Source organism: Atta colombica, unplaced genomic scaffold (genome assembly GCF_001594045.1).
Source record: "Atta colombica isolate Treedump-2 unplaced genomic scaffold, Acol1.0 scaffold204, whole genome shotgun sequence".
NCBI classification, from domain to species: Eukaryota; Metazoa; Arthropoda; class Insecta; order Hymenoptera; family Formicidae; genus Atta; species Atta colombica.
Window position 1 is genome coordinate 233374 of NW_017259299.1, and position 15653 is coordinate 249026.

At 34.2% G+C, this 15653-nt stretch overlaps 1 protein-coding gene across 1 annotated transcript in view; it reads right to left on the reverse strand.

Moving 5' to 3' along the window:
- LOC108687289 (homeobox protein homothorax) overlaps positions 1-15653 on the reverse strand; it is a 382549-nt gene that overhangs the window by 16297 nt on the left and 350599 nt on the right. The window contains exon 14 of the mRNA XM_018192982.1: positions 8830-8888. Coding sequence (XP_018048471.1) covers positions 8830-8888 — 59 coding nt within the window. The remainder of the gene's footprint in view (positions 1-8829; positions 8889-15653) is intronic.

Sequence of the window (15653 nt, forward strand, 5' to 3'; positions counted from 1 at the left end):
CGCGCGCGCGCGCTTATGTGTGAAGGGACATTATCGAAAGGCTCTCGGCGAGTCAGTGACGAATGGTCTGCGTCGACTAGATCCGCAGAGTACGATCCATTCTTGTGCTATATCACTGGACACAACATTCGATGCGTTTCAAGCTATTGTACGATAAAAGTTTTGACGTACATCGAGGCTTTTTAATTCATCATGCAATTGACATGGTCATAATCATTTTACAATATATTAAATACCATTTTACAATACATTGACTATATTAATTAATTGACACTATTCATATACTCATACTATTCATTTACTATTCATACTATTCATATTTAGAAATAATCCTGACAACTGAACTTGAAGAACAATTTATTGGATTTTAAGTATGATCATCAGCTCATCTATAATAGGATAAGAAAACATAACGACGGTTATCATAAATGACAATTTTTATAAAAACAGTCAAGAAGAAGTAAATACAGCAAAAGAGACAAGGTAATGCGAAAGTAATCAAGAAACGACTAAAAAAAAAACGAATGACACAAACGCGATCATCTTGTGTTATCTACGACTATGACTCTCGTCTCATTTTGACCTCCAACTCCATCGTCAGAATGCAATGAGTAATAAGCAAAACTGGCAATTAAGATATTGTCGACGGACACGTCGCAACTGCTTTCTTTGAAGATTTTCTCATACACCTAATATAATGCGTACGCCAACTCATAAAGCCGGCAAATAGGCGAAGGAGTTGAGTGCGCCTGAATGAGCGATGCTTATTGAGATTATAGCAGAGGCAATTCGTAGGAAGTCGTTTATTTCGCAGAGAAGAAAGAAGAGGATGGCGAGTCTCGTATACTTGGAAAGTGTAATTAACGCGCCGCGCAGAAACAAGCCGCGACAGAAATCAGTGAATAGATCGGTCATCGTTGCGGCCACCGGTCTTACGTCAGTAAAGTGATGTAAAGACTAGAGATGTATAATGACCTCGTTGAGCGATTAACTAACTCATATCGTAATTGGATACTATTTGTTGAGTACAAAAAGGAATTAATCGTATATCGCTGTTTAATTATTCGTTGCCGTGTCAAATATTAAGTTGAGCCTTGATATGGTGCAATTAAAATATATTGAATTTTAATACTACTCTAATTATGTTAATGAAATTGCTCAAATTTTATTCGATGCATATTAAAAAAAAGCGTAACAATATATGTTCACTTTACAATAATTTATAAGAACTGGATTATGGTATAATTGGATTAGTGCAATGTAAGTATATTTCATTCGGCAATGACTCAATGGTCATCTTCAAGACAGAAAGAAGCTCGACAAATATACCTCGGCTGTATCGTTGCTATGGAGGTAGCAGACGCCTTTTATCGCGATATCGTCACGAAATGCCCCGTACGGTCGCAGCTTTACGGTACTTCGGTGCCGCTGTTACGTTTTTACTGCATCGTTCTGGCAGCACGTGAGAGAACGACGATTCTACCGGTATTACCGACGCTGTAACTATATACAGCTTGACGTTAGACAGCGCTGTGCAGCATGATATAGCGCATTGGAGTTCTACAAAAAAAAAAAAAAAAAAAAAAAATCCAAGTATATAAGTTATTTCAGTAAATATTTTGGGATTAAAGTTACACTGTCAAAAAAAAAACGCGGAATCAATTTAAGGGAATGTTCCTTCTCTCATATATTACAATTGAAAGTTTTTCTCACACCATTAAATACTTGCATTTTCATTATATAGCTATTTTTAATCAATAAGCGCATTTTTTCGCAAACACGCTTCATATATTCTAAATTGACGATTACAGTAGTTGTTATTCATATTTATTTATTATGCTTACGTCAAATTTGATTAAATTTGTTATACGTTTCACCGTAATGTATAGGGTAAAAGCAGAAAATGTGGAATAGGATTAAAAATGTGGAATAGGAACGTTTGTCTTTAAATAAAGTACTGCAATCAATGGAAGTTGTTGCAATTTCTGCCAAACGTGTCATAACGCAATGAACTCGGTGAACAAGATATATTGTTAGCATAATATTTATATTTATTTACCTTTGTTGTGTCTGAAAATTCGAAACCTTTATTAAAAAAGTATTCTCATAAATTGAAGGTAAGTTTAATATTTATATTTATATTTATATTACATAGATGCTTTTAATAATATTTCATGAACAATATTATGCTTAGTTGCAATTCTAACTTATTTATTGCCACAAAAAGTCTTTATCATGAAGATAATAAGGAATATATCGAGGATTGAGAATTGGTTCTTATTGTAAAGAATAATGATTATTTTAGATGCTAATATTTATTTTGCATAATAATTTAATTCAAGATTTAATTTCATTCTTTACTGTCCATGTTAAATAATAAATATATTTTATTTTCTATGTATTATTGTACAATAAAAATATCAAATATTTTTAAGTATATTTTGATCAATTTAATAAATTTTCATTTAATTTATTAAGTTACTTATTGCTATTCTGTAATTTGACCGATATTCCATATCATATCCCATTTTTAAACCTCTTCCATTTTCATATTTTTTATTTTTTTATTAATATTGTTGTTAGACTTAAATTTTAGTGACTTTTATTTATTGGATGTTGTATCTAACATATTTCAAAAGTCCCGCATTAATTTAAAATCTTCATATATATACATTTATATCGAAGTAATGTTAATTTAAAAACCGTAATATTTCATATTACCTGCTTTTACTCTAATTAATTAACTATGTATGTCCTTATTAAATAGGAAATAAAGATATGATATCATACCTGATCTTGCACGTCGGATAACAAATGTCTATACACTAATTACAAATGAAACTTCAGCAATTAAATTATCGTTATTTCTATTGCAAGATGTCAGTGATAATATATTACGCTGTATCTTTTTTGCACTCTGAAGAATGTATCCTTCCTATTCTGGTATGGTTTCTCCGCATATATAAACCTAATAGAATCTCGCAAAAGGGATATACGGTGGCAGCTTGTATGTCGTAAAACGATACGCCACCGGTTTATAGTTTATAGTTCGAGTGCTTACGCGATGGTCGTGTATGATTGAATGGAGGAGGATTTAAAAGGGATCACGCGCTTTTATGAGCGGTATTAGAAACGATAGTGTTAAAGCGCCGCGTGGAAGGTTTAACTCTACGTCGACGTGCATACAACTAATTTTACATTAATTTCAGCAAGCCATTCATTTGTTGCCGGATAAAAAATAACCAAATAATCCATTCAAACATAATCGCAATATATAGTAGAACTTTAGTAAAGCTTAGAAAGTCGTGCATAATTTTATTTCTTGATGACACATTAACGCTGCGCTGCAAAATCTATTCTATTTCTGATGCAAGATAAAGGAAACTGACGAATCGAACTGATGAATCGAAACAATAATCTCAATTATACATCGATTTTTATTTTATCCTCACAAAAAAATATTTTACCCGCACAAAAAATTATTCTATTACGCTATTACACACATAAAGTAATACAAATTAAGAATTATTAGGAAAAATTTTTATGTAAATACTGATTATCACAAAATCATTACTAATTTAATATGTCGACAATATATTTTTCATATTAATTCATTTAATATCAAAATATTGGTATAAGAATTGCGACAAATGTTACAGACAATATGATGCAATTTATACGTACAATATTTCCAGAATATTAAACAATTTGCGCAACCCATCCCGGGGATAAAATGCGTATTACAGTCTCCGCAGATACGGATCTATAATCGTTAAGGCAAACGAGGTGAATCATCGATCGGGATGATTTCTACAACGATATCGGAATTGATAAGCGGAAATTCACACGCACACGGAGTGTGTAACGCGCGAAACGTTAGTGCGCTCTCGTGCGCGGAATGCATCTCTCATCTCGGAATAATAACAATGCCCCACAGGCCACGAAGTCAATGTGGAGCAGCTGGGATCTACGTAATGAAAGTATGATTGATGATCCGACCGACGCGCATCATTAGCTCGATATGGAGGAGTGAACCGAGAAGGATATGCATGCTTGCAAGTTCCGACAAGTCGTGCACGAGCATCGACATCGTCGTCTTAAGATGTATTCTGAATTAACGTTTGTATGATTCCGTTCTATAATAATAAAATTCTTCGCAGAATTCGCATGAAAAAGATTATGGCACAATTCGAAAATACATGTAGACAGATAGCGATATGCTCCTAGAATTTCCGCGTAATTAATAAAGAAAGGATGAGGCATTTGATAAATACAAAACATAAAATATTTTTATATTTTATAAAAATTCCTTTAATTTTCTAAATAGATATGTTAATATATTTTTCTTTAATAATATTAATTGTATAAATACTATTAGTATTTATACAATTTAATTTATACAAACACTATAATATTTATATAAATTTGATTATTGTTTATAATAAAGGTTAATATTTATGAATTAAAAAGCTTTCATAGAAATTAAATAATTTTTTTTTTTTTTACTAACCAATAAGATTAAATTATTTAAAAGTGTTTTTTAATCGATGGTATAAAAACACAATCGTTCAAAAGACAAATAACAATTTTAGCATCGCTATCAACAGATCACGAGGGATTAGAAGTATTTGAAAAACATTTATCTCACTTCCGTTGGAACAAAATCTGCCCTGGAGGCCTAATGCTTCGGCTATTAAGGTTTAATGGACTGCTGATCGCCGGTGGAGGGCAGAATAGAAGCAAACGGGGAGTAATACAAGCTGAATCTCTGAGGAATTGGAAAAATAGTTGAAACTGCAAATTTGATGGGCCTTCACGATGTTTCTTGTTCTCTCTCTCTCTCTCTCTCTCTCTCTCTCTCTCTCTCTCTCTCTCTCTCTCTCTCTCTCTCTCCTTCATTATGTCTTCATATATGTCCATTTCCATCCATGAAAATATTCCGCGTGTCATTCTCTGACCATAATAATCGAATGAAACGTAGGGCAGCAGCGGGACGTCCTTGCAGAACTCCATCGATTTCAATCGCGCGCAAAAGATGTGCTCTTTCTATCGAAACTGGTTTCCTAGTCGGAGAGTAAGCGAGAAAACGGAGACTATGGCACCGGCAGGCGGAAGGGCTGGAAAGGTCGTGGGTTGCCTGTTTGCGGCACGATGGAACTGTGATCAGGATTGACTCGGGATGATAATCTGGCGTACACGGGTTTCCACTTTGCCCGATGCGAACGACGACGTTCAGGTCGCCGAGTTCTCGCTCTCCTCGTCCCCCGATACTCACAAGCCTCTCTTCCGTCATTTCCCTCGCGAATATCCCTTTAACTACTATTGCTCAAATTCACTGATAATATATATGCGTGGCAATTATTAATATTGTTGATTCAGCTAAGAAAGCATTTCGTCAGCAAGAATATACATACTGTATATATAATATATATAATACTGTATATATAATATATATAATAAGAAAGTTTAATAAAGCGAAACTTCTGGAAATTTAATTTAGAAAAAAATTTTTTTTTGTCTGCGAAGATCTTACATTACAGGATGTTATTGTAATCATCAATTCACGTAGTAAGTCTTATAACATCAATAACATTGATAATATATTCTTGTAAAGTTGAATAAAATCTAAAGAACATAAAGATATTTATGATACTCACGGAGAAGAATCTCACGAAGGCACTTGAATGTTTTAGTACACATTTTCTATACTAGATATGTTTTCTATCCAGTGTACAAAAAATACGAAAGCAAGCTGCGGGCTATTTGCAGAAGCCCGCGAGATGCGTCAATTCGAAGGAAAGAGGGAAAAGAGAGAGAGAGAGAGAGGAGGGGAGGGGGGGGGGAAGAAAAAAAGAGAGAGAAGCATAAAAAAGAAGAGACCGATTTCTTGCCATCCCAGAGAGCGCGTTTCGTGGATACGTTTGGATAGCGGATAAAACACCCCTAAAGCCCAGTTTCGACAGAGCAAACAACCCGTAACTCAGTGAGTGTTTATGAGGGGGTCAGTCGTAAAAATACGATACGAATCGGACTTTCTTTCTTTCTTTTTCTCTCTCTCTTTCTTTGTATATTTCGACCGTTTAGTTGACTTACCCTCACCAAACTTTTCCTCGGACATTTCTTTCCACGTCGCAGAACAAAGACACGATTACGGATAAAAACGTAAGAGAAAGACAGGCCACGACCGATAGAGTGAGAAGAATTTCCACTGTGGCAACGGGAGCATGTTCCCTGATCATAAAACTCGGTCTGATCACCGCTACCAATTATCCCACCGTTATCCGAGTGTTATCCGAACGTTATCCGGAACGTTATCCACCTCTGCCCACCCGATACTCCACGGAAGAACCCTCTCACCATCATCCGAATCACTACCGATCCCTTGAACCCTAACTGAGAGAAAATAAGAAAAAGAAAGAGAAAGAGAGAGAGAGAGAGAGAGAGAGAGAGAGAGTGTGTGTGTGTGTAAGAAAGAGAACGGCTACCCTAAACACGAAGACCCGTTGTTGTCGCCTTTTACTGCAAACGAAGTGATTCTCTCTTCGTAAACGCGTCATCTTTACAGATTATTCGATGAAGGAATATATTTTCCTGATATCAAACTTTCAATTCTCTCATATTCTTTCTATCTTTAGTGAAGTTAATATAAGATCATTACAATACATAAAAAAGCATTCTTATTTTATAAGCGCTTAATATGTGGTTGTAAACGCTATATGCGGCTCAATTAAAAAATATTTTTAAATAAATCTCTTTTTAACAAAAATTATTAATATATAAATTTATGTACAAAATTGCTTAGATGAACTTAATACAATTGATAAATTTAATCAAAATTGTTTAGATGAACTTAATACAATTGATCTTAGTTTAAGAGAATACGTTCGAATATATCATAGCACTATTCTTTTTTGCCCTGATTATAATCACTATTAATTTTTATCCTTTTATCCTTTATAGTCTTCATAAATACAAAATTATGCATATATGTATATTAATTACTTAGCACAAAAAAAATTTTAGTTCTAAAAATTTAGTTTTTATTTTTGTATGTTAAAAATCCTGTTAAAGAGGGAATTGACAGTTCGCGAATTACCTATTCCATTTGCGTGAAATGAGACTTGATAATAATACTTTCTAAATCACAAAACGGAATGATTGTCGGACATGATATTAATCAGACATGCAAGAGAGAAGTGAAATTCAAATTTCCATCATAAGCATGAAAACGACTGATAATTGAATCACGAAGTGATTTGATTTCAGAGAGAAACGGCGGATATTGCGGATATACAAATATAATGTATATGACGCTAAAGTCTCTTCATTCGAGTTGAATGTTTCGTTTATTAAAGAACAATATTAAGAATATACTACGTAAAGATTGAATATTTATTAGATGAAGTATTAAAGAGGTATTAGACATGAATATTGCATTAAATTGTGAACTATAATTATGCTATACAATCATTCATAAATCATCAGTTGTCAAGTTTCCACTAATTGCTACCTTTTTACATACTAAAGGTAGCAATTAGAAAATAATTAAGTTAACTTTATATTAACGTAAAATTATTGCATACTTTTACTATTTATTTGATGTAAAAATGGCAATATTAATTTGAAATTCATAATCTGATTACTTTCTATAATAAATCAGACTTTTAAAAATACTATTAAAAAACAGTATCTTAAATAAAAAACATTACTTTATATTTCTATATAAATTGATATTAATGTTATTATGTGTTATTATATGTATTTTTTAACATATGTATAATTAATATGTATGAAATTTGTGTATAATTTTTTAGTTTGTAGAAGTAATAATAATTCGATGTTAAGTTTTCTCTCATTGTAATAGAAATCATAATAAATATTTATATTAAATGTAATAATAATTTTTCGTTAAAAATGAAACTTTATTGAAAAATTTAATAACACGGAACAATCTTAAAATGCACAAAAATTGACTAAAGCACGTTACTAAAAAAACAAATTTCTTATTTAAATTAAAACAAATTATGTTAATTTATAAGCTATAGAAATCAAAGTTTTCAACAGTCTAGCTGGATCTTAAATGCTTGTATGATTCTTGTGTGAATTTATATACTATATATGTAATCCCCAGAAACGTAAGTCGAAATGATTTTTCGATCTTGAAACGCTAACTCTACTAAACTACCGTAGTAATATCACAAGTTAAATTGACTAGCAATTTAACAAATTTTTGATGCTCATTCGCAATGTTGAATGCCATATTAAAATCTGTAAATAATTAATTCTTATTGCGAAAAATATTACCTCGACCGGGAGTCGAACTCGGATCTCTTGCATTCTGTGCGAGTGTCCTGTCCTAAGCCATTATTAATATTATTAAGATCGTTTCGAATGAGCATCAAAAATTTGTTAAATTGCTAGTCAATTTAATTCGTAATATTATTACGATAGTTTAGTAGAGTTAGCGTTTCAAGATTGAAAAATCATTTCGACGCACATTTCTGAGAACTATATACGTAATATATAAATTTATACAAGAATCATATAAGTATTTAAGATCCAATTAGACTATTTAGGCTTTAATTTCTATAGTTTATATTATCTCTCATACACACACACACACACACACACACACACACACACACACACACACACACCACGCACGCATACATCCTAATATATTATATTGTTAATTTATAAGAATGAGAAAAGTGATACGGAAAATAGATTTGTGAGATATACCCGTAATAGATGGCACAATATGGTACGTGTCTCTTGTATTGTATGAGTATGTGTAAATGTTTGTTGGCTGAAGTGGATTCGTCTTACCGGCTCGATTACTCTGGTCAATCATTGGTTGAACGATTCTACGTCTCGCGTTTATGAACCTGAAACAAATGAAACAAATCACGTTAATAAAATAAATGATTTTATTTAATAATTCATAATCCAAGATAATTTTCATATTATATGCAGCAAATGTAATAATCGTTTAATTCTTGAAAAAAAATATGATAATTTTTCTATATAGTATATAGAATTCTTTTTTTCTTTTACTTTCATAAATTCTTCTTGCAAATATTATACTTTACACCTTATCTCCTTCACGTTTTACATGTGATATACGCGATGTAAGAGAAGAAGATTGTCTTGATGCAATTCGCTATCTTTGCAACAATCAAGAAAAAGCGAACTACAACTAGTTCGGGAGATGAGCGAGTAAAAACGAAAAAATCCGGTAAAGAGGAAGAAAATCCTCAATACGTCATTAGCCGCGTTGAAGAAGCTTCCATGTGAACGCTTTCCGAACAATAGATCTGCGGTCTGTTTCGATGTTGGTCGAAGTCCAAGAGGGTAGTAAGTTCAATATAGTATGAGATAGGAACAACCAGGGAGGAACGGTGGTAGAATGAGCGAAACACGAAGAGGAAGGGCGTACGTCAGCCGACGTCAGCGTCGCGGCGCCCTAATGGGCGCAGACGCCGGAAGTGATTGGGTTTCTGCTCGACTGACTCGAGCACACCCCCTTCCCGTCGTAGAATACTCCAGTTCCCTGCCAGAAGGGATGAGGAGGACATAAGCAAGTCCCGAAGAAGCGATGGTACCCCCTCGCTTGTTTGCAGCACATCTTTCTTGCTTAGTCTCACGTCTGGCCGACTCTCACAGGAAAATCTTATGAATAATAATTATTAAACTCTCATCACATCTTGCTCTGTACATGGATACACATGGCCATTGTCGCAGTTAAGACGCAGAGAGTGTCCATAAGTTATTCGACAAGTCATCGAAAGTCAAAAGAGCTTCGTTCGACTGAATGAGTAGTAAAGGACTTTACAAGTGATCAGCACGTACGTGCACGTAGAGGCATAGAAATAACCATAAATTTAATAAATTATAATATCGTCAATCAGGGATATCTAAATATGTCAATATCTCCAGATTATATATTGAGATATTTATATCAATATCGTTTTATTAGGTGTAGTAAAAAGAAATCCATTATTTTTGCATGAAATTGAATGGAAAAATAATGGATTTCTTTTTACTACACCTAATATAATACAATATTTATTATAATATATACATCCAGCGTTATACTTAATGTAAAATATAAACATATACTGATTCAATTATCGGATTATAAATGTTCTAATAAAAGAAGAAAAGCTGCATACAAATTTTTTTAACAATGTATAAATCTTTCTTTGTAAAAGAAAGTTACATACATAAATATAAAACTGTAACAAATAAATTTCTATTTATTTACATATTCAGGCAAAAATCATGTAAAAAAGTTCTCTCTAACATTAGAAAATTCTGAATATAATAGTGCAAATATGAATACAATACGATAAATTAGATGTAATCATTTCAGAATCAAATTTTCAACTAGTCAGACGAAAGAGTATCGTTGCACGAATATGAAACCAAGGATCCCTCTCTGGCCCCCACATACTCCCAAGCGCCTCTGATTCCTCTTTGGCGAGGTAGGCAACGTGTCACAACCAGCTGACTACCACTAACCACCCCCGCTTTTCCACTTTAGCAGCCACCATTGCAGCTGAAATATCGCTCGAACAATGGTGCACAACCTTCTAACTGAATGAAATGAGAAAGAGAAAGAAGAGACTTGCAGAGACGAAAACGGTGAGCGAACTCCCCAAATTCTCTTCCAAGTTTAGCCGCCTAGTGTTCTAGCGAAAATCAAATAGAAAATTTGGGCTTGTCACGTTGCGGGAACTCTTTTTTATATGCAATATGCTCTTTTTTGTATTAATAAATATAAATAAAATGTAGTAAAATTTAATATTTAGATCAGTAATTATAATTATAACTTTATTTTTTTTGTGTTAACAAATCTTTTAATGAAGAAAAAGTAAAAATTTAGATATTAAAATTATACATATACATTTCTGAGACTTAAAACTACAATATTCATCAATATATTCATTACAACTATAGTACGTTATAAAATAATTGTCACTTAATCGATCAAAAAACCTTTCCGTTAAAGGGAAGAACCTCATCTCTCTCTGTGCGTCGTGAAACAAATTTACTCCTGAGAAAACTTAACGCGTTTGAATATATGATAGGATGAAGAATAGATCCAATTATTTTATCATTAAATTCTAACTTTGTAAAACAAAGATGCTATTGAAATTAGTTATCTTCAAAATAAATGCAAGCGCATCTCAAAAGCCCTCTTTTTGTAGTAAAACATAACAAATGATTTATAAAGTATACAATTTTTCAATATTTTGATAAATGTTAAATATAATATAAGATAATATAAATGTTAAATATAAATGTTAAATATATTTAAAAAATTATATTCTTTAAAATAAAAGTATTTAAAAGAAATGTAAAAAAAATTCAAAATTCCAGGCTCTTTCATTTTTTCTTCACTTTTTCAAGCTTTTAATGACCAATTTAAATTTTTATAATTTTCAAATTTTTTAAGATTTCCTAGATCTGCAGCAACCCTCGTTTCTCAATACAAAAATAAGATATTTTGTTTTTGTTTTTCTTTATACTATCTATAAAAAGCGTTACAATTTTCATCGACTGAAATGAAAAATTAATTTTAACAAATAGTAAAGTGAATCAGACGCTGAGTGGACGAATTGAATAAACGAACGGCTCGGAAATCGCGCTAATGAATTACAAACAGAATTTCAAAAAGCGAGAATTATTGACGAATCGTTGACAGACGGAATTTACCTTATTTTTTACGAATGTCTCACACACACACACACACACACACACACACACACACGCACGCACACATACACACACGCACGCACACGCACACACACACACACACACACACACACACACACACATATATATATGAAACATATTTCTACAAGGAAAAGACAAATATACAGTATTAAATTGGAGAACGGATGTCTCTCATATCTTTTCAAATCTAACGTAACTAAATTTAGTGCACTTCTAGCAAATGCATGAATAATGCTCTTTGCTTATATATTATACACAATTCTCTGTATATCGATTCGTATAATATTTAAAAAATTTTAAGGTAGTAAGATGATAATAAAACAAGCTGCTTGATTCTTTCATTCTTTTGAAAGTCTCTTTCCATGTCCCGCCTTTGCGCTCTCTCTCTCTCTCTCTCTCTCTCTCTCTCTCTCTCTCTTATTAAAAATTGTCCAAGTATAATAAAAAATTAACGATATAATAAATATAAATAATCAGTAACATATATATTTCCTCTTTATTTAGTCAGCGAAAACATTATATAAAGTATGCTTTATATTTATTTCAATTAATTTTGCTACAATTAATTTTTAATTAATTATTGCACAATGAGTATCTATCATTTCTAATAAAAAGATAATTTTATTGAAAGAATAGTGTTTATATTTGTTAGCTAGAGAGATTTTTTTTTTTTAATAATGCAGCAAAAAGCAAAAAGCTCGAGAGAAGGGCTTCTTTCATCGTTGTGCGAGTGCATGAGTGGAGTAACGATGATTACTGTCGCGCTAGCAGCATTTACTCTCCGACGGCATTCGCAATTATCGGGAAGCTTCCATTAGTTAACTGCAGTCGATACGCAGTGCACCGGGTCCTCGCATCAAAACATCATTACTACCCGAACACGAGAGCGCGAGAGCTGCCGTACTCGCAGTACTATTGGTAATCAATTTCGCTCCCGTGGCGTACTACTGGCGAGAGCCGCGTTAATGTGAAGCCTCAGCGTTCACGTCGCATTACGGGAAATCGAAAAGGCAGTCTCGTAATGATTACGTGTTAGAAAACGGATCGACTGACATGTAGGTAAGTGAGTTGCCATAAAAAGACTGTTTTAATTAGAATAAGTGCGCGTGAGTTGAAATAATTTTTATCGTTAAGGAAGAAAATAGATTAAAATAGGTAAAAAAACAATGCTTAAGAGAATGATATTGCATTATTATTATTATTAATATTATCAAAATTTATTATTATTATTAAACCTCGTGAAATATGTCGCTTTATTTAACGAGGGTTTCAATCAATATAGTGAAGTAATAACGGTGCAATTATTTTTATTGAATCGGACTGCTACATACGACCTGTGGAGTTGGATTATTTATGTAATTATCCCTTCCTGCCCCATAGTTAATGAGGGAATATAGTTAATGAGGATCTGACCTCGCAATCCAATCGACAATCGATTTTTGTCTGTATAAAATTACCTCTAGTCTCACTAATGCGAATTGCCGTTGCATCAGAGAAAACGTCATAAGCATTGCATTCCAGAAAATGAATGCTTATTAGAAGTTGGTTATATAGATAAAATATTAATAGGAATATACACTGTTTCGTATCTCATATTTAAAACCTACGTTATATAAATAATTTAATAATTATTCATTACAATAATTATAACAAATCTTATATATAGACATATCGATAAACAAATCGATATAATTTACTATTAGTTATTCAAATCACAGAAATAAAAAATATATTTCTCTGTCTTTCTTTCTCTTTTAGCGATTAAGTTATAAAATAAAAGGACACAAAGCACAACGTGTGTGTGTGTGTGTGTGTGTGTGTGTGTGTGTGTCCTCTCTTTAAGTCTTTGTACGCCCATTTTTTTCAAGATAATTTTATTGCATCAACAAAAAGGTAAGGTCGCTGCTTGAGCTCGCGCGATCAAACGAAGGGATATAAATCTGAGCGTTCATAAGACTAGCGTCCTGCCAGTGCATTTACGATCGATAAAATCATTTTATCCGAATATAATGCACTGGTCGATTCATATGCCGCTCTTGGCGAGTTTCCTCCTTTTTTTTTACTTTTTCTCTCTCGCGCCGCTGATCGTAATCGTGATTTTATTGCACTTAGCCTGGTTACGTCTAGCCTGTATACTGATAGACCTCGTCGAAAATGCGGAATTCACGAACAAATCGTATCCTGTGTTCTACACAATATATAATTTCCATTCGACAAATTGAATGAGCATATGAGATTATCATTAGTATCCTTCCTTTGTAATCGAGTTTTTTGCAGGGATCGTTGGCAAAATTGCATGGTGCACTCTCGACAATTTTGGAAACCGAGAGTTGCCAAATTAAAAATTGCATTTAATATTGTTACATATCAAATTAAACAAGTATTCAAGATTTGTGCAAACATTTGCATTGCATCTTCTTCTAATTTTAAAATTATGTGAAATTGTCATCATTGCCTATTTGAATAATAACTTTATTAAAAAGTATGTTCAACAAAAGTTAAAAGATGAAAATATTAAAAGACGAGAGAGAGAGAGAGAGAGAGAGAGAGAGAGAGAGAGAGAGTCCTGCGACAGTGAAAGGTTTCGCATCACAACATGAGTGAACTTGATGTTGAATTCCCGGTGGCCGCAGGGGCGTAACGATATAAACGCCGAGAACGCGGGACCGGCGATCGCGCGTATCGGATACGCGTAGACGGGTTATGTGTGTCAACAAAGCGATTTAACACGCGACGTGTCACTGATAGCTCCCGCCGCCGCAGCGGCCGCATGGCTGCCTGCGTCGCATCGACGTGCTCGGCTGGACGTGTGCACCTCGGCTGCGTTTAATCTATGACTCTGCTGGAACGCTTTTTCGGAAAATTCCCGCGTACCGTTCACTTCCTCCCTCTCTATTCTCCTCTCTCCGCGTTATCCCCGAGCTTTGCTGCGTCCCCAAACCCTTCTTCCACCCCTCTCCTCCCCCGAAATTTATATAATTGTTTTGCCGGGATCGCCACTAAATCGTGCCGTGGAACGCGATAGCGCCGGCGCTGTTTCGCATTGATGTTGATGGTCGCATCGGTGATCTCACCAATAAAAGGATCGAGGGGTAACATCCGCAACGCTCGATATCTGCGATATCAACCATTCGTAATATTACTTTGCCTGCCCGATGCATGCCATACCTCCGATTTTTTACACGGCAAGTCTTGCTTTAGAGCGATTGTTTTCTGATGTTTTCTGGTAAACATAACAGTTGTTAAATTCGAGATTGTCTCAGTAAGACAAGTCCATAAATAAGAAAAAAAAAAATCTCTTCTTTATATCATATAACTTTAGATAAATAGGTCGTAATATTGTCGTCAGAGTAATTTCAGCGCAACGGATCGACGACTTAAGAATTTAATGTAATGGGGCAGGCAGCGTAATCGGGACACATTGCAGCCATTTCAGACTCCAGCCCAACCCTGAGTGCAAAACAGAACTGCTCGTTTCGTTAAAGGCATGTTATTGAGTCCACAGCTGTCGCAACCCTCGCCGGTTGTGGGGTAGCAAAGTACTCGAGTCGATTGTCACCGGCCACCTCATCGCCGGGGTCAGACTCATCTCGTCGCCGTCGTCGTCGCCGTCGCGTCGTCATCGTATCGAGGGCTGATACTACCCGCTTGGGCGCTTGTGCGCGTCACACCTAATATCCTCGCCATCTACTTTCCTCCATACGCTACGATCCCTAGCTACGACTCCCATAGCTTGATTTTCACTCCATCCCCCAAATGGCATCCGCGCAACGTTAGAGTCGTTAGACGGAGGCGTCAGCTTGTACAGTCTCTTAAACTCTGGCTACGAAGCCACTATATGTACCAACTGCTGACGCCGTTATAAACTGCCATCCGCCCTTTCCGTCTTCTCATCTTCATACGTATATATA